This window comes from Moschus berezovskii, chromosome 20 (assembly GCF_049115385.1).
Source record: "Moschus berezovskii isolate FMDL1 chromosome 20, NW_MosBer_1.0, whole genome shotgun sequence".
Lineage (NCBI taxonomy): Eukaryota > Metazoa > Chordata > Mammalia > Artiodactyla > Moschidae > Moschus > Moschus berezovskii.
The window spans coordinates 57,242,685-57,262,733 of NC_142479.1; the positions used below are offsets into that span (position 1 = coordinate 57,242,685).

Consider the following 20,049-nt stretch of genomic DNA (forward strand, 5'->3'; position numbering starts at 1 on the left):
GTCGTGTCAGACCCTCAGCGACCCTATGGACTATAGCCTTCCAGGCTCCTCCGTCCATGGGATTTTCCAGGCAAGAGTACTGGAGTGGGTTGCCATTGCCTTCTCCATTAGTGATTCTACACAAGTGTATTTTGTGGATTGAGTCCAAAGGGTTAGTTTACTGGATCGAATAGTGCTGACTTTATAGCAGCTGGCTTCATCTTCAGACTCCCAGGGAAGACTAGAGTACTAAGTGCTGCTGCTTCTGCTAAGTCACTTCAGTCGTGTCCGACTCTGTGCGACCCCATAGATGGTAGCCCACCAGGCTCCGCCGTCTCTGGGATTCTCCAGGCAAGAACACTGGAGTGGGCTGCCATTTCCTTCTCCAATGCATGAAAGTGAAAAGTGAAAGTGAAGTCGCTCAGTCGTGTCCGACTCTTCGCGACCCCATGGACTACAGCCTACCAGGCTCCTCCACCCATGGGATTTTCCAGGCAAGAGTACTGGAGTGGGTTGCCATTGCCTTCTCCCAGAGTACTAAGTAGTTAGCGGTAAATACCCACTGAACTTTAAAATTTTAGATGTCCCAACTCTGTGGGAAATGACCACCAAAGATGCAACACTTGGACTTAACAGTGTTTGTTTTCATGAGTTTTAAATATGCAAATCAAGGTATAACTTACTAAAGTCTAGTTTGAAATCCTTAAAAAGCTGGTTTCTAGCCCATTTTCCTGAAGTACCCCCAAATCACCTGCCATATTTCTGCACCCCTACCATGACTTTCTCCACTTCAATATATCAGAACTTTAGCCTCACTCATTACCTACTTCTGAGCTCTTTTACTTCAAAAATAGTTGACTTTAGAAGAATAACTTGGATCTTGATACTGTTTCAAATCAATAACTACAGATTTTATTATCCATTTCATTATTTTTTCATTCATTGTATGTGTCTATTTATTCATTGTATCCACTGTTCACAGATGTCTCTGCTTCGCCAGCTGGATTATGAACACCACATGAACAATAGTTACCATTTATCATCCTTTTTCTAGTACCTAGCACACACTCCTAATCTATTAGGTACTCATAGATTAAATATAGGTGGGATTAATCATGAATACATTAACACATTCTTTGCACAAGGAACGGTTTAATAATTCCAAAAAATAGAGAAGCTTCTTTCATTGTGGTCTTCTTGGTTTGCAAATGACAGTCAGGAACCAGGGACCTGGGCCTGGATGGGAACAAGGAGGAAGCCCTAGAAAACCATTTTTCCTGGGGCTCTGGTCAGTTTTATTTGTAAATGGGAGGGGAAGAAAATAACATGAAGTGGAGGCAAGAGGAAGAAGAATTGAAGAATTCCCGAGTGAGGAGAGGAGTTCTGGAGTGACTCCACCACAGGCCTGCTCCCTGCCTCATGCCAGGTGACAGCCTGTCATCCAGTAGGAGAGGGGCCGGCCAGCACAGTGCAACCTCCATTTTACCCTGTGGAGAGAAAGAACAGTGATTCTTGCTTCCTGCTTAGCAGCTGCTTCTTAACACAGGATCCAGCTTTCCGTGAGTATTCCATACAGAGCAATGCCCAGAAACCCCTTTATTCCCAGCTCTCTACTGGGTCCTCCTGTGGCCCCTCTGATTCTTCCTTTAATTTCTGTCATCCATAGTGTTCGCTCTTTCCCCATACTTAGTATACTTCCACATTTCCAAATCCTCAACTCCTTCTGAAGAGGGAGAACACTTTTTTTACAGGGCTGCTGCTGCTGCTGCTGCTAAGTCACTTCAGTCGTGTCCGACTCTGTGTGACCCCATAGACGGAAGCCCACCAGGCTCCCCTGTCCCTGGGATTCTCCAGGCAAGAACACTGGAGTGGGTTGCCATTTCCTTCTCCAATGTGTGAAAGTGAAAAGTGAAAGTGAAGTCGCTCAATCGTGTCCAACCCTTAGCGACCCCACGGACTGCAGCCTACCAGGCTCCTCCATCCATGGGATTTTCACAGGGCTGAGAGTTACTAAAAAAAAAAAATCCCAGGTGTAACTATTGACTTTCCAGGTCAGCCCTAACAGTCATCAATGCCCACTCCTCTCTCTCTCTTTTTGATAAAGTTGCTATGTGCATTCATTAAAAAAAATTATTTATTTGGCTCTGTCGGGTCTTAGTTGCAGCATGTGGGATCTAGTTCCCTGACCAGGGATCAAACCTGGGCCCCCTGCTTTGGGAGTGTAGAGTCTTAGCCACTGAACCACGAGGGAAGCCCCAGTGCCCCTTATTTTGCATGGTGTTTTGGGGGCCTTCAGGCTTCCCTGGTGGCTCAGATGATAAGGAATCCGCCTACAATACAGGAGACCCAGGTTCGATCCCTGGGTAGGGAGGATCCCCTGGAGAAGGGAATGGCAAACCACTCTAGTATTCTTGGTTGGAGAATTCCACGGACAGAGGAGCCTGGCGGGCTACAGTGCGTGGGGTTGCAAAGAGTTGGACATGACTAACACTTCACTTCACTTTGGAGCATGCAAGGCACTTAACTCCTTCTGTTTTCAGTTTCCGGTAGAGGCAGCCATTTACATTGTTTATATATCCAGTTTGAGGCTTAGAAATGTTAAATAATCAACTCAACGTCCACCATAGTTAAGCTGGATCTGCAGCACTCATCCAGCTGATGAACAACACTCTTTTTTATAGAAATGTTGCTGCCAGTTTTGGAGAGAGGGTCCCATGGCAGCCGTGTTTATGTTGCTTTATTGCTTCCATCCCTACAGCTGAATGGAGCCAGGTCATCAGGTCCAAGATGAACCTAACAGATCCTCTCTCTGGACTAGGACTGAGCCTCGTGGGTCTCTATGGTCGTTTAGGACATTAGCCCATAGATTCAGGGCAGACATTGTCTGGTGGACTGTAGATTAGAGAAAGCTGGTCTGCAGAGGGAGTAGTGAGGCCAGGGCACTGAGAGAAGCAGAAACCTGCCAGGAAAAGTCCCCAGCCCTGCTTCCAGCCCTTTCCTGAGGCCTAACTGCACCCCTCACGTGGGCCCAGCAAGACACCTTGTCCTCTCAGCATAAATCCACCCCTCCCCACACACACACCCGCTACTCCCGTCTAGCTAAAGTCCTTCTGTTACTGCAACCAAGAGTTTTGCTGAATATGGCATCAGAGAAAGAGCTAGATCCCAGGTGCTGCTAAGTCAGAGTTCCTGCCACAGGCCCCGTTTTTCTTGACTGTAGAGAAAGTCCTGACCTACTGTCCCTTTCTCTGTCACCACATCGTTCTTAAGGCTCTGCCCACTAACTTCGTCCCAAAGTGACCTCCTCACCAGTTCTTCATCCCCCCTGCTCCGGACACAATCTTTTTTGCACAGTTGATAATTGCGAGAAGATTGGGGCTCAGCAGTTCTGAAAGAAAGGGAGAAAGAGAATACCCATGAAAGTGCCAGGGACAGTCCCAAAGACTGGCTCTCCCTGCAAGGCACCTCCCACCCAGAGGCTGAGAACTTCCAGGCGAGGCATGGCCTCCCTCTCGGAGGCCCATCTGGACATCCATACAATGGCTGGTGGAGATTGGGGGTGACTGGGGAGTAGGGGCAGGAGGGGCAGGAGACAGAGATTTGGGTCTGTTTACTGCCATACGCCCTAGTGGATGGTGATCCACCCCAAGTGTGGAGTTTTCTAGGGAAAGGAAAAGCCAAAACAGGCTGCACGGAGACCAAGGTAAAGTCCTGCCTAGGGAGCGAGGCTCTTCAGGTGAAGAGCCGAGGGCCATTCATCAGAGTTCAAAGGAGGAGATGAGGTCTCCTCCTCATCACAGAGTCATGGACCTGTGGAATCTTCTGAACTAGCCCTGAGGTGGGGACTTTGCACTTGACCTTCGGTCAGACCATTAGCCAAAGACCGCACTACTTGCTGGCAAGAGCTGAGCCTTCAGGGCCATCGGTGTGGCATTTGGCACTGGTTCTATGAGCTTCAGTTTGCTCATCTGTAAAGTGGGGATCATATTAGTTTCTATCACATAGCAAGTTGGGTAAAATGAGCCATGTGTGCAAACTACTGAGTATGTAATACACTCAATAAATGTTGGCTTCTGCACTGCTCTGCTCTACTGACTGTGCAGAGCCTTTCTGGATCTTGAGAGCACCCTGCAGAGCCTCCTGTGGGCATCCAGGGACACAGTCAAACCCCCTGCTCAGTAAAGGAATTCCCTGATTCCTTGAGCCATCCCTCTGGGGGCGTTCCCAGGCTGTGCATGGGAAGGGAAGTCCCGTGAGTAGAGCCTGGTCATCTCTCTCACCTCTCCCACCCTGGGGCCCTTGCCAGACCTTGACAGTCCACTTGGCAATTGTTTTCCGTGTGACTCTGGTAATCGTTGCACCAGTAGTGGCTGTTGATCTGGAAGATGCCATAGTCAAAGCTGCCATCTGTGTTTTCATTTACCTTTGTTATGTTGAAATCACTCTCTACGAAAGCCAGGCACAGCCCTTAGAACAGGGAGAAGAGGGTTTTCAGAGGGGGTGGCCAAGCTGAAGGAGAAGGAAGACGGAGGAGAAAGGGATGGGGAATCAGAAGAAAGGAACAGGGACTGAGAGGCTAGATGGGGCTGGCCGGCCAGAAACATCATCGGCTTCTCCTCCCATTTTACAGTCCGTTCAGCCAGCCACCCATCAGTACAGCCACTCCTGCATCCGTCTGTCCATCCATCCTTTCTGCACTTAATGATCACCTACTGTGTGCCAGAAACTGCGCAAAGCTCAGAGAGGGACGCTTAGCTGGGTCAAATGCAGATGTTGCCTTCAAGGAGCCTATAGAGTAAGAATGCAACTATGGACCTAAAAAACCCACAAGGCAAAATAAAAGGAGAGAGTGTTGTAAGGCAGATATGCACAAATTCTGGGCCAAAAGGAGCTATCTCCATTGTGGAGCGGGATAAAGCTTTTGCACTGGCTGTTCGCTCTGCCTGGAATGCTCTTCCCCCAGACATTTGGGGGACTGGATCCTTTTTTTCTCTTCAGCACTTCTCAAAGTCACCTCCTCAGAGAGGCCCTCCTTGACTTCCCCTTCTACAACAGTGTCACCCAGCGCTCCCCCTGACTTATTCTTCTGCATAGCATTATCACCACCGGAAGCACTTCATTTATCTGTGTGTGTGTTTCTTGCTGCCTCTTCCCCGAGGATGTGAATACTGTAAGAGAAGGAGCTATGTTGAAGTCTGCACCCGCAGTGCCTGAAATCATTCCTGGGACATAGTGAGTGCAGTTAACAATGGTTGAGCAAACATGGAATGTTGGGAAAGCCGTCTTGGAGAGGGCTGCTTTGTTCATTTGACTTTGAAACAACAAAGAGAAGACAGAAAGATGGCCACCGAGGGCATGGCCGGGGGAGGAGGAAGGAGGAAGGTGTAAGAAAATGTCACTCACAGTCCATCAGGGAGTAGCCCTCAAACCCATCCAAGTCCTCCTGGTGTAGCACCTTGGCCAAGTCACAGCGACCGATGAGGTTGGCTTGATTCACAGCAACGAGGCAGCTGACCAAGGAGATGAGCAGTGGGCTTGTCATCCTTGGAGGGGAGGAGGCACGGTGGAGGGTGAGCAGCGGAGGGCCTGCGGGTCCCGGCGTCTCCCAGACTGCCTGCTGGTCTTCTCCTGGGGAATCTGGAGGGGGCAGCCAAATGTCCCCACTCACTCACTGCTCCCCTCCTGGCTATTTCTCTTTCCTCTCATGTATTATTCTATAAATACTGTTCGGTTTTTTATTCCCAATTTAAAATTAACAATGCTGGGGCATGTCAAATAGACATGTGAGCTGGCCTAAAGGGGTACCCACTAGCCAAATCTGGAATAACATTTTTGAGGTAACAACTTTACTGAGATATAATTGACAATATATAATTCACACACTATACACTAATTAGTATACACTTGAACTGAATTAATTTAATTCAGTTAAAGTGTGTAATTCAATCATTTTCAGATTGCAGAAAGTCATTTTCAGAATGCAGTACTGTGTGACTATCACCACAGTCAACTTTATACTGTTTTCATCAACCCAAAAATAAACCTCATATCCATTAGTTGTCACTCCCTGTTCCACTTCCCTCCAGGCTCTGGCAACCACTAACCTACTTTCTGGGCTTCCCAGGTGGAGCTAGTGGTAAAGAACCCGCCTGCCAATGCAGGAGTCATAAAAGATGCAAGTTCGATCTCTGGGTGGGGAAGATCCCCTGGAGGAGGGCATGGCAACACACTCCAGTACTCTTTGCCTGCAGAATCCCATGGACAGAAGAGCCTGATGGGCTACAGTCCAGAGGGTCTCAAAGAACTGGACACAACTGAATTGACTTAGCATGCATGCATGCAATCTGCTTTTTATTTCTATAGATTTGCCTGTTCTGAGTATTTCATATAAATGAATTCATACAATATCTGGTCTTTTGCATTTGACATCTTTCACTTAACATAATGTTTTCAAGGTTCATCCACGTCATAGCATGTACCAGTATTTATTCCTTTTTTATGGCTGAATACCCTGGAGAAGGAAATGGCGGCCCACTCCAGTATTCTTGCCTGGAGAATCCCATGGACGGAGGAGCCTGGCAGGGCTACTGTCAGTCCCTGGGATCACAAGAGTTGGGCACGACTGAGTGATGGCTGAATAATATTACATTGTATGGATATATCACAATTTGTTTATGTATTCATCAGTTTGTGGACATTTGAGTTGTTTCTACTTTTTGGTTGTTAGGAATAATGCTCCTGTGAACATTCATGTACAAATTTTTGCGTGGACAAATATTTCCATTCCTATGGATATATACCAAACAGTGGAATTGCTGGGTCACATGGTGACTTAAAGTGTAAACTTCTGAGGAATTGCTAAACTTCCAAAGTGGCTGTACCAATTTACATTGCAATCAACCATGTATGAAGATTCCAACTTCTCCACATCCTCACCAATACAGTTATTAACTGTCTTTTTGATCAAAGCTATCCTAATGGGTGTGAGGTGGTACCACATTGTGGTTTTGATTTGCCTTTGCCTGATGGCTAATAATGTTGATTGTCTTTTCACATGCTCATTGGCCATTTGTATGACTTTGGCAAAAATATCTTTTCATATCCTTTGCCCACTTTTTCAGTTGGGTTTTTTGTCTTTTTATTATTGAGTTGTAAGTGTTCTTTATATATTCTGAACCTTATCAGATATGTAATTTGCAAATATTTCCTCACATTCTGTGGGTCACTTTCACTCTCTTGATGGTGTTTCTTTGAAAGAAAAGTTTTAAATTTTGATGAAGACCGATTTATGTATTTTTTCCTTTTGTTGCATGTGCTTTGGTACCATATCTGTGAAACCAATGAAGATAATCTAGAACAATTTGGCCATCAAAATAAATGATGATAGTTATTATCTGTGATAACTTTCACTCTATCAAATGATGATAACCCATTGAGTGAGATAGGAATCCATGAGTTCATAACAGTAATAAATAGACAAATGGGTACATAACAGGGATCACAGAGAAGAGGCTCTTTCTGACAAGAAAATGCTGACTGATAAATGTGGAGGTAGGCATGAAGTTGAAAAATCGCCATCCTGAAGCCATCATAGATTGATCTGAGCAAGAAAGAATCAACAGTGGATGCTAAATCAGAGGGAGTGGGAAGCTTAGTGAAGAACTGAGTATGTTCATGGTCCTAAAGTGTCTCCCCACAGATTGCATCTTAGTTGCCTGAGAAAAACAGTAACAATACAATGGAGAAACAAGACAGCATTTTGACTTCAGTCATACTGAGTGAAGAGAATGAGAAATATCTTATGATATCATTACATGCAGAATCTAAAAAGAAATGATAAAAATGGACTTATTTACAAAACAGATACAGACTCACAGACTTAGAGAAAGAACTTATGGTTACCCGGGGGAAGGAGGAGGGCGGTACGGAAAGGGACAGTTAGGGAATCTGAGATGAACATATATATACACACTGTTATATTTAAAATGGATAACCAGCAAAGACCTACTGTATGGCACAGGGAACTCTGCTCAATGTAATATGGACAAGAGGGGAATTTGGGGCAGAATGGACACATGTCCCTTTGCTGGAAATGGAGAAGGAGGAAGGGAAAACATCTTGCCCTGTGATCATACTGCTGCTGTCTTGTTTACACCCTAAGTTGTGTTCAACTCTTTGCAACCCCATGGACTTAGCCCATCAGGCTCCTTCATCCATGGGATTTCCCAAGCGAGAACACTGGAGTGACTTGTCCTTTTCTCCTCCAGGGGATCTTCCTGACTCAGGAATAGAACCCATGTCTCCTGCATTGGCAGGCAGATTCTTGACCACTGCACCACCTAGGAAGCCTTGTGTGTGTGTGTGGGGGGGGTTTCCTTAACTAGGTGTATGTTCCTGAAGGTTCCTCCATCCACTGGCTTCATGAGTCTGGCAGTTTCTTGGACAAGATGGCTACCCTGACAGTCTGTCTCCTCACAAATGTTTTATTCTGTCTCCTGAGACTCACTCCTTAGCAGCCTGAGCTTGCGACCATTCTTTTGCTCCTCTCTCCCGCCCTACAGTTGCCAGATTTAGTAAATAAAATCACAGCATGTCCTGTTATGTTCGAACTTCAGACAAACAATGGTTATTTTTTTTAGTATAAGTGCCTCTCATACAACCTTACTTGGCCCTGACTCAGTGGGACCCTTCAGAGACAGATATCACTGAGCCTTGGAAAGCAGGGAGCTCCATCTCTGCCCCTGAAAGCCCCTCTTGGGGTTCTCCAGGGAAGATGGTGGTTCGGGCAGGTACGCCCCAACTTCCCCTCCCAAAGCTTACCTCTCTCCTATCCCTCGCTGACCCCAGGTCCCAGCCTGCCCAGGGCTTTCCGTGAGAATCTATAGAACAAAGCCTTTTGGGTGGGAGCCTCCTCTTCCTCATGGACTATCCTTTAGCCCCGCCCAGCTCACTGCTCTCCATGTTCTAAAGAAGATGGGAGCACTCAGTCACCCCTGCCTTCTGGAACCCCAGTTCTGTGATGTCACCACTCTCCTGGAAATACTCTGGTCTTAACCGTGCAAACTGGCTCAGTCTTGAGGCCAAACTTGAGGCAGAAGCGGCAGGTGGTCCTGGAGGGATGGGTAACAACTGAGATGAAGACCGCTGGTGGGACAGGGTAGAGAGGGCACATTGTTTTGCTTTGTTTGACCACCTCCCTTCCCTTCTGGGCACAGTAACACCTTTGAGGGAACTCCTTCCCTCATGGGTTTTAGGTGGTCTGATGGTCACGGGGCCCTGCCCTCCAGGTGAGAGGGTTTGTTCGTGTCCCAACCCGTGTATCTTGAACTGAAACTAAGTGGTGAGGCTCAGCTTCTCACTGGAAGCCTTCAGGTGTGGGGCCTGAAGGGGATCTCATGGATACAGCCTATCTGAGAGAATAAGCCTCCTTGAACAGAGAGCAGAGTCCAGACAGGATTCTTGTCCCAGCATCCACCACTTCTGCAGCCTAAACTCACTTTTGCCCTTACTGAAACCCTGTGATTCAATAAATGTCCTTTCTTGTATAAACACATTTGAGTTGAGTTTCTGTCACCCATACAACCAAAAGAGACCTGCTTAGTACAGGTAGGATGGATTAACCATCCATGGAATGGTGACCTGACAACCTGTCACCTCCCCATGAAGGACACACATCTTAGTGTCACTTGTCACCAAGGAAGTCTTGGAGACATTTCCACCAACTATCGCAAAAAGGAAGGGCTTCCCAGGTGGCGCTAGTGGTTTAAAAAAAAAAAAAAAAAACTTGCCTGCTAATGCAGGAAACATAAAAGATACAGGTTTGATCCTTGGGTTGCGAAGATCCCCTGGAAGAGGGCGTGGCAATACACTCCAGTATTCTTGCCTGGAGAATCCCATGGACAGAGTAGCCTGGCAGGCTACAGTCCATGGGGTTGCAAAGACTCAGACATGACTGAAGCAACTTAGCAGCAGAAGCATAGCAAAAAGGAGGCAAGAGAAAGTTTTGTTACTGATGCTCACTTCACCTGTGAGACGGGGTGATAGAGTCTACCAGAAAGGAAGTAGGAGGAGTTTTCTAAGTGGGCAGTGATGCCCTGTACCCTCCACGTCTGGACTTGCCTCCCGAGCGGGGCAGCAGTGCATCGTGTCTTGGGATGTAAAGACAGCAGAAGCTCTGTTGTTCAGTCACTCAGTCGTGTCTGACTCTTTTCAACCCCATGCACTGCAGCACGCCGGGCTTCCCTGTTCTTCACCATCTCCTGGAGCTTGCTCAAACTCATGTCCACTGGTTCGGTGATGCCATCCAATCATCTCATCCTCTGTCATCCCCTTTTCCTCCTGCCTTCAATCTTTCCCAGCATCAGGGTCTTTTCTAATGAGTTGGCTCTTTGCATCAGGTGGTCAAAGTATTGGAGCTTCAGCATCAGTCCTTCCAATGAATATTCAGGACTGACTTTCTTTAGGATTGACTGGTTTGATCTTGCAGTCCAAGGTACTCTCAAGAATCTTCTCCAGCACCACATTTTGAAAGCATCAATTTTGAATCTCTGGTGGAGGTTGAACCCTGGGAGGAGGGCATTCTCTGGGTATCACTTTATGCAGTACCATTTGTGGCCAAAACGGATGACCCAGAAAACTTCAGATGATCCAAGTAACCTCACCTGTGCAGAATTAGAGCCCTGGGTGACAGGAAAGGCTTCCATAATCCAGGACCACATGCTGGAAATTGGGCCTGCAGGTGGGGGTCTCCTTGCAGCATGAAGTCTTAGAGGAAATGATGGCAGCACTCAGAAAGGGACCATAGGGACCTTCCAGCCCCACTCACCCCCAACTGTGGCACACATGAGCCCTGGATGGATTCCTACCCATTCAAGGAACTGGCACATCCAACCTGGAACCCATGATGGATGTTGTCGCCTGGGGCAAGAAGACATGGACTCTACGTATTACTTGTCTAAATAAATATTTTCAAGTTATAAATCAAGCTAACAAGCTGTTAAATAAAATATTTTCTATCCTCATATTCTGACAAACATTCCTTTAAAAGAATAAAATTTTAAAATGTGTATAAAGCTATGTGTGTGTGTGCTCAGTTGGGTCTGAGTCTGTGGATCCAGGGACTATAGCCTGCCAGGCTCCTCTGTCCGTGGAATTTTCCAGGCAAGAATACTGGAGTGAATTGCTGTTTCCTACTCCAGAGGATCTTCCTGACCCAGGGTTCGAACCACGTCTCTTGCATCTCATGCATTAGAAGGCAAATTCTTTACCACTAATGCTGCCTGGGAAACCCATATGAAGCTACGGCTTATTTTAATATATGACTGAAAATTAGCAAGATGTCAAAGATCAATGAATTTAATTTTTATTCCACGTGTCTGGATGCTCTGTTAATGGACTAATAATGTCGGCATGGATAGTAAGTGTATACATAATTCATAAAGGATTAAAACTCTTCCATGAAATTTATTTTCTTATCTTCCTTTCAGCACAAACACTAGTTATATTACTATTATCAAGACTTTTAAATATATTTAAGAATTAAAGACATAATTATATTCAAAGTGCATAATTTTAAATATATTTTCATCAAAAATATAAATTTATGTAAAAAATGTACTAATTTTTTCTGTTTTCCAAAAAGTTAGTTTATTTAAAATATTGAAAAGAATCTAATAATTTGAAAGTCAAGGGCTTTCCTGGTGGCTCTGTGATAGAGAATCCACCTGCCAATGCAGGAGACACCGGTTTGATCCCTGGCCTGGGAAGATCCCACATGCTATGGAGCAGCTAAGCCCGTGCACCACTACTACAGAGTCTGTGCTCCAGAGCCTGGGAGCCGCAACTACTGAGCCTGTGTGCCACCACTAGTGAACCCCCCACACCCTAGAGCCTGTGCTCCCCAACAAGAGAAGCCGCCGCAATAAGTCTGTGCACTGCAGAGAGTAGCCCCCGCTCGCCGAGACTACAGAAAAGCCCGAGCAGTAACAGAGACCCAGCACAGTCAAAAATAAACAAATAAATAATTTTCTTAAAAGTCAAAATACAAATTAGAATGAATGTACATTATATGTTTATATCAAAATTACAGAGATCCATTTTATTCTACTCTTTGGAAGTTTAACTACACTTTACTAAGTAACTTTGGCTTTTAAAATTTAACTTAAATTTTATTTAAATTATAAATTGAATTTAAAACTTAGAGTAACTTTTCAAATTAAAATGTCAAAATTCATAAGTCTAGCATTTAATGTCCATCTTGCTGCCAATGTAAAGAATTAGTATTATATTATGTCTGAAGTCTAGACCTATATGAAAACGTAAGAGTAAGGTGCAATGTGAGTTTTGCAATATTACAAACATTTCCTCAGCTTTTTACAGCTGAGGTAAATATTGTACTAATTCATGGATTCTTCCAGAACCAAGAATAGGAACACAAAAATAAGGAACTGTACACTCAGCACTACTAGCAAATGATATCTCATTGTGTTCAAACCTATTGCCTTCAGGCTACCTGAGAGGAAAGCTCTGAAGAGTTAATTAATTAGTCTTTTCTCTTACCTAAATACTTTTCCGCTCAAAGCCTCTCTGAACTTCAAAACAGTGCCCAGCAAGAGCCATTAAGTTTTCACCAAAACATAAAACAGGATCTATATTGTAACATTCAATAAAGCTTTAAAAATGGTCCATATAAAAATATCCTTAAAAAAAAGGCTGTCGTCACACACTTGGAAGTCCTCCAAATCCTGAGCAGAAGGGCATGTGGAAAATGATGAGACCAAAAAGGATGGATGTGGATGACAAACATCAGAGACTTAAAGTGGGACAAACACAACAGAGCTGCAAAAGGTGAGTTTGCAGATCTGACATGAAAAGATAGTCACCAGTGAGACATATTCAAACATATGTTCATAAGGCTGCATTTTAAAAATTATTTATTTATGTATTTTTGTTTGCGCTAGGTCTTCGTTGCGTGTGGGGGCCTTCTCTAGTCGCAGCGAGTTGGGGCTCCTCCCTGGTTGCGGTGTGCAGGCTTCTCATGGAGGCGGCTTCTCTTGTTGTGGAGCACAGGCTTAGGGTGCACGGGCTTCAGTAGTTGCTCGGTGGCATGTGGAATCTTCCCAGACTAGGGATCAACCCTGTGTACCCTGCATTGGCAGGCAGATTCTTATCCCCTGGACCACCAGGGAAATCTAAGGCTGAGTTTTTTATTTTATTTTGAGGCTGTACTTTATGGTTTTTCCCGTGGTCGTGTATGGCTGTGAGAGTTGGACTGTGAAGAAAGCTGATCACCGAAGAATTGATGCTTTTGAACTGTGGTGCTGGAGAAGACTCTTGAGAGTCCCTTGGACTGCAAGGAGATCCAACCAGTCCATTCTAAAGGAGATCAGTCCTGGGTTTTCATTGGAAGGACTGATGCTAAAACTGAAACTCCAATACTTTGGCCACCTCATGCGACGAGTTGACTCACTGGAAAAGACTCTGATGCTGGGAGGGATTGGGGGCGGGAGGAGAAGGGGACGACAGAGAATGAGATGGTTGGATGGCATCACCGACTCGATGGACATGAGTTTGAGTGAACTCCGGGAGTTGGTGATGGACAGGGAGGCCTGGCGTGCTGTGATTCATGGGGTCGCAGAGTCTGACAGGACTGAGTGACTGAACTGAACTTACTCCACAGAAAGTATACCTTCTCAAATACTTCAGGAATAATTACAAAACTGATTATAAACTAGGCTAAAACTATTACCTCAAATTGTCCCAAAAGGAGGAATTATATCAGCTCCATACTCTGGCTACAATTTAAAAACCTCAGTTTCTTATAACTTTAAAAGAAACACATACACAGACACACATACACTTTTTATCCCCTGAATAATTATTGGGTCATTGGCAAATTATTAATAAAATCTGGAGTAACAGCTTTCTAAAATGAAAATGACGTTAATATATCATGTCTGAAATTTATTTAGAAGTAAATTCATAGTCTTAACTGCTTTCATTCAAGTAAAACAAATTGCGTGTTTGACTCAAGAAGTTAGAAAAATTAGAAAAACTTTCCCAAGGAAAACAGAAGGAAGCAAAGCATAAGAATAAAAGCATAATATATTTAATTGAGGGGTTCCCTGGTGGCTCAGATGGTAAAGAATCTGCCTGCAATACAGTAGACCTGTGTTTGATCCCTGGGTGGGGAAGATCCCCTGGAGAAGGGAATGGCTACTCACTCCAGTATTCTTGCCTGGAGGATTCCATGGACAGAGGAACCTGGAGGGCTACAGTTCATGGGGTCACAAAGAGGTGGACACAACTGAGTGACTAACACTTTCACACTTTCATATTTAATCAGATTCAGGGGAAATGTTGGGTGACAAGTTAAAAATGGAGTTAAGAAACAGCAATGAGAGAATCTGCATATTATGTGTCCCACTTTGGACTTTGGATTCTTCTCTGTAGCACTAGTGCAGTGTAAGCTAAATTCTTCAAAGTTTCTGGGGTAAATTCCTTGCAAGTACAGGTCACTCTGAAGCTACAGGTCACCACAAAACTCACTAGGCTGATTATCCAAGACGGTAGAATAATTGAAGGTTCTAAAGCTTTGTTACTTCAAAATCATTGCCAAACATTTTCTCTCATAAAATCATGTTCTGACTCAAGAAGGCCTCCAGTGGGACAAAGAGGTACTGTTGCCAGCTGCTGGCCGTGAGAGCATGGGTCACGGAAGGAGACTTCTGTTTCTGCTCAGGAAAGTGCAATGGTAGCTTCTAGATTGCACTGTGAAACACAGGATGACTCAAATACAAACATGCCTTAAAAAAATCAAGTACAGACCTCAGTGAGCTCATAAGCCTGAGTAATTAACATTTCTTTATTTACTTGGCTGCACCGGGTCTTGGTTGTGGTACGATGGATCTTTGATCTTCTTTTCAGTATGTGGGTTCTTTTAGTTGTGGCATGCAAACTTAGTTGCAGCTTGTGGAATCTAGTTCCCTGACGAGGGATTGAACCTGGGCCACCTCCATTGGGAGTGCGGCATCTTAGCCACTGGACCACCAGGGAGGTCCCTGAGTAATTAATAGACTGGAGAAAATTCCACAGTGGTCCACACCGAACACACCAGTCACATAATTCAAAAAGTAACATGCCACCCTAATGATCAGTCCTCTGAGAAATGAATCCACTGAACTAAAATCTGCCTGTTTCTACCTTCTCTGCTCAATCTCAGCGCCCATGTGTGATCCACACAGCATGTACCCTCCTGAACGGAGTGGTTTTTGGAGCCAAACCAGCCAAAGTTTCTGGCAAAGAACTGGGCTCGTGTAATTTCACGTATAGGTAAAGCCTGTGACCACATCATTGTATGTTTTACTGTTCTCATGCATGAGCATCTGCTTGGGACTTATCTATTATTTTATTACTTTCCTTCTGTTTCTTTTCTATGTGATAGCTAGGGCATAATGCTCCTTTTTAAATTTACCATCACTCTGAATGGATAAACACGTCAATGAAAAGAGAAGAACTATTGATTAATTCATTGAATGGATAAATTTCAAAATAATTATGCTGAGTAAAAGAAGCCAGACCAAAAAAAAAGTATATACAGATTTCATTTATAGAAAACTTTCAAAAATGTGGACTAATCTATAATCTTTTTAAATTATAGAAAGCATGGGGGGAATTCCCTGGTGGTTCAGCGTTTAGGGCTCCACACTTCCACTGCAGGGAGCAAGGGTTTTATCTCTGCTCAGGGAACTAAGATCCCACATGCCTTGTGGCATGGTTAAAAAGATAAATAAATTTTTAAAAAAATTACAGAAAGCAGAAAGCAATCATTAGTTGCTTGGGGACAGGGGGTAGAAAGGGGGACAAGGAAATTTGGGGGGAGTGACAGAGATGTTCACCATCTTGACTGTGATGATGGGCATGGATATTCACATAAATAAAAAATTTATCAAATTACACCCTACAAATATGTCATTTATTAGACAGTGTCACCGACTTGGCAGGCTACAGTCCAGGGGGTCGCAAAGAGTCGGACACGACTGACCGACTAAGCACAGCACAGCGAATCACTGACTCAACGGACATGAATCTGAGCAAACTCTGGGAGACGGTGAAGGGCAGGAAAGCCTGGCACGCTGCAGTCCAAGGGGTCACAAAGAATGGGACGTGACTTAGCGCCTGAACAACAACCTCAATAAAGTGCTTAAAATCTTTAAAAACTATTATCATTACACAAAATCTATTTTATGACAAAGGAGTTATGGGTCTGTCATGGTTGAAACCCCCCAGCATCAGGAAAATCCAGAAATGGGGGAAAACTTTCCCCATACTCCGATTCTCAGGCCAACTCTCTGTGCAATTTATCCAGTGGCCACTAGGGGCCAGCAACGGCCCATGTACAGGAAGTGGGGCTGCAGGGGTACCAAGGTAATTGATTGATTCATTAATCAATCCATGAGTCTGACATGACTGAGAGACTGAACAACAACACAAAATTATTTATTAGCTGTATTTTTTCTTTTGCATTAGCTGCATATTCCCAATACATCTCAGAAACTGGCTGTTGTCTGCCCCCTGGGGAAGGTACAGTAGGCATTGGTCCTGCTGTAAATGTCCAGAGAGCAGCCAGCCTGTCAGGTACAAGGCAGGAGCCACAGGTAAGAGGATGAGAGGGAAGAGGGAAGTGGCAGGGCTCACTCTAGGAGAGCAATTGGAGCAGCAGGCTGTACACCACTCTCGCCAACACAATCCTGCAGGCAGCATGGATGGGGAGCACCAGCAGGGTTGCAGGGTTCAACCACTCAGGTGGGACCGGGGCAGAACTCCAGCACCCAGGGGGAGAAAGGCAGGACCCTCATCCTCATATTGGGCAGGTGACCAAGGCTAGAACTCAGGCCAGGGATCAAACTCAGAAGCCCTGGGACTTACCTGGTGGTTCAGTGGCTAAGACTGCGCTCCCAATGCAGGGGGCCCGGATTCGATCCCTGGTCAAGGAATTAAAACCCACACGCCGCAACTAAGACCTGGCACAGCCAAGTAAATCAATAACAAGTATATATATTTGTTTAATCAGAAGCACTGAGTGTTCAGTTCAGTTCAGTTGCTCAGTCGTGTCCGACTCTTTGTGACCCCATGAATCACAGCACGCCAGGCCTCCCTGTTCATCACCAACTCCCGGAGTTCACTCAAACTCATGTCCATCGAGTCGGTGATGCCACCCAGCCATCTCATTCTCTGTCGTCCCCTTCTCCTCCCGCCCCCAATCCCTCCCAGCATCAGAAGCACTGAGTGTTAGCTAGGCTTAAATTGGGGTTGAGAGGAATAGAAAACCCCAAATATCACTGGCTTAAGCAGAGTAGAAGCTCATTTCTCTCTCATGTTAAGACACCCCCAGGGAGTCAGTCTACTACCAGTGAGGTGCCCCATAGTGCAAAGGAGATGAGAGAAAGGATCTAGTTTCCCCTGTCTTGTTTGCCTATCTTCAGTCATGACTTTGCTCCTTGGCCCAAAACAGCTGCTAGGACTCAGCCTTTCCTTGCCATATTCCAGGTAACAAGAAAGAGGAGGGGAAGAAGTACAATCTCCTTTTTTTAGGGCATTTCCTAGAATTGTGCAGACTACTTCACTTACATTCTATCGGCCAGAACCAGACCTAGCTGCAAATGACAATGGGAAATGCAGTCTTGATTTCACACATTCACGGATGGGCCCAAATAAAAATCAGAGAGTCTATAAGTGAAATCAGAGAACATGTCCCAGGGACTCAAATTATGATATAAGGCAGAAGTGAGCAGGGGGCTCACACTTAGACACAGGTGCTGGGGTATAGCTGTTTCCATCTCTGCTGCCCTAGGTCCCAGGGCTTGGGTGGAATGGGGTCACATGAACTCAGTTGTGGGGAGGGAGGAGGAGTTGAATCCAGCCACAGGACCTGACTGTCCCTGAGTACCTGCCACTGCTGCAACCGGGGGCCTTTTCCAGCTCAGTGCAGCATCAGCCCTGGAAGAACTGTCTGCTCATTGTCAAGGACAGGCACAGACTCAAAGGCCGACAACTGCTTGATGCTGTGAAAGGAATTCTCAAGATGAGTCCAAGGGTCACAGCCTGCCTTCTCCCAGGAGGCGGCGATATGGTTGAGGACAACTGGCTTTTTTTTTTTTTCTTTACTTAAAAAATAATTTCTAAAAATTTATTATGAAATAACATGGAAAAGAAAAGTACACAAATCATAAGTGATCTTCACACACACACACACAACGAACACACCTAAGCACCTAGCATCCAGATCAAGAAGTAGAACCTTACCACATCCACAGAAGACCTGAAGGTTCCCTTCCAGTGACTCCCTATTCACTCTCCTCCCACCTCCACCCTTCCCACCCCATACCCTTCAGTGTCCACCACTATCATTAGCCTTTAAAAATCTCTCTGGGCGATTCCATAGTTAATGTTGAGAATCACTGCTTTTGTGAAAACAGTTCTCTAAATTGGCTGTTCATTAGAATCCACTGGGATAGAAAAGGGAACAGAAACAGCTGCTAGAAGGCAGTGTGGTGCAGTGGGGAAACCTGGGGACCAGACAGACCTGCCAGTTATCAGCTGTGTGACCTTGACTGAGTCCCTCCCTCTTACCTGTGAAATGGGGATAGCATCATCCCACACCCAACAGAGCTGAGGCTGAGAAACAGAGGATGCAAGCCTGGGCAGATGTAGGGTCCAAATATGGCAGCTACAGTTGTCATTTTTATTAAAGGTGAGCAGCCCCAGGAAAACTGAAAGCCCTTCTTTCTGTATGCAGATGGGACGCCATCTGGGGATGGTGGAGACAGGCTATGCTGATAAGAGGGTCAACAGGTTGGTAAGAAGCCCGGGTCTTTCTAGGGAGTCCAGGAAAACTCCACAGACAGCAGAGATTCCAAGCTAAAGCCAATGAGAGGTGGCCCACGGTTAGCACAACTGCAACAGCACTGGGGACCGGCAACTGTAGATGAACTTGGGCTAACCCCTTCTCCTTCAGCAAGATGAGCAAGGAGCTGACTGGCTGCAGACTGATTCTGAGAGCTGCTTATGGAGAAAAATGCAATGTTGTCGAGCACCTGCTTTGTGCCAGACGTTGCCCATTCATGTCTTTAATCTCATGAGGTGGACAAACTCATCCCATTAATCTTTTTTTTTTTTTAAGATGCATTTGTTTGTGGCTGCGCTGGGGCTTCACTGCTGAGCGAGGGCTTTCTCCAGTCACGGTGCGCGGGGACTGCTCTTTGTTGCAGCGCTTCTCATTGCTGTGATTTCGCTCTTTGCAGAGCACGGGCACTAAGGTGCCTGGGCTCAGAAGCTGTGGTGCACAGGCGCGGCATGTGGGATTCTCCAGGATCAGGGATGGGACCCATGTCTCCTGCATGGGCAGGCAGATTCTTAACCACTGGACCACCACGGAAGCCTGCACCCCGTTAATCTTGAGGGCCCTGAGGCCTAGAGGCAGCAGCGACCGCCTAACTCACAGAACCCAGCTGTCACCAAGAGGCTGGGACCTGCCTCTCCACTGGGCTGCATCACCCTTATGGGTGTGGTGTGTACACAAATGACCTGTGAATACCTTGATTAGATGCTCATTTCTCTTTTTTTTCCTGAAATGAAAAGTATATGACTTTTTAAGCTGATGACTTTATCTTTTTTTGGTACTTATTACAAGGTATAATATTCACTTTAGAACATATAGGAAATACAGATAAAAGAAAAATATTAAAGTATCTTACACAGAGGTGAGCATATCTATGTTTCACACTTATTGTTCATCTGTGTGAGTCTGTGTGTGTGTGTGTAGGCAGAAATTTACCAAAAAGGAGTCATGAGGTATACTCTGTTAGATAATTTGCTTCTCTTCACTTAACAATACAGTTGACCTTGAACAGCACAGGTTTCAACTGTGCGGATCCATTTATTGCAGATTTTTTTCAAAACAGGGCAGGTTCTGTATCTGTGGATATGGAGGACTAGTTACGGGACTTTAGCATCTAGGGATTTTTGTATCTGAAGCAGGTTCTGGAGCCAATTCCCTGTGGAAATGGAGGG

The 20,049-nt window shown here is 45.3% G+C and overlaps 1 protein-coding gene across 1 annotated transcript in view; it reads right to left on the reverse strand.

Annotated features, from left to right (window-relative positions):
* Positions 1–1,275: 1,275 nt before the first annotated feature.
* The window catches only part of LYZL6 (lysozyme like 6), a 28,910-nt gene continuing 10,136 nt past the window's right edge, over positions 1,276–20,049 (reverse strand). Inside the window, exons 2-5 of the mRNA XM_055397684.2 lie at positions 5,383–5,616; positions 4,288–4,446; positions 3,289–3,367; positions 1,276–1,466 (exon numbers count right to left, since the gene is read on the reverse strand). Coding sequence (XP_055253659.2) covers positions 1,397–1,466; positions 3,289–3,367; positions 4,288–4,446; positions 5,383–5,616 — 542 coding nt within the window. The 3' untranslated portion in view covers positions 1,276–1,396. The remainder of the gene's footprint in view (positions 1,467–3,288; positions 3,368–4,287; positions 4,447–5,382; positions 5,617–20,049) is intronic.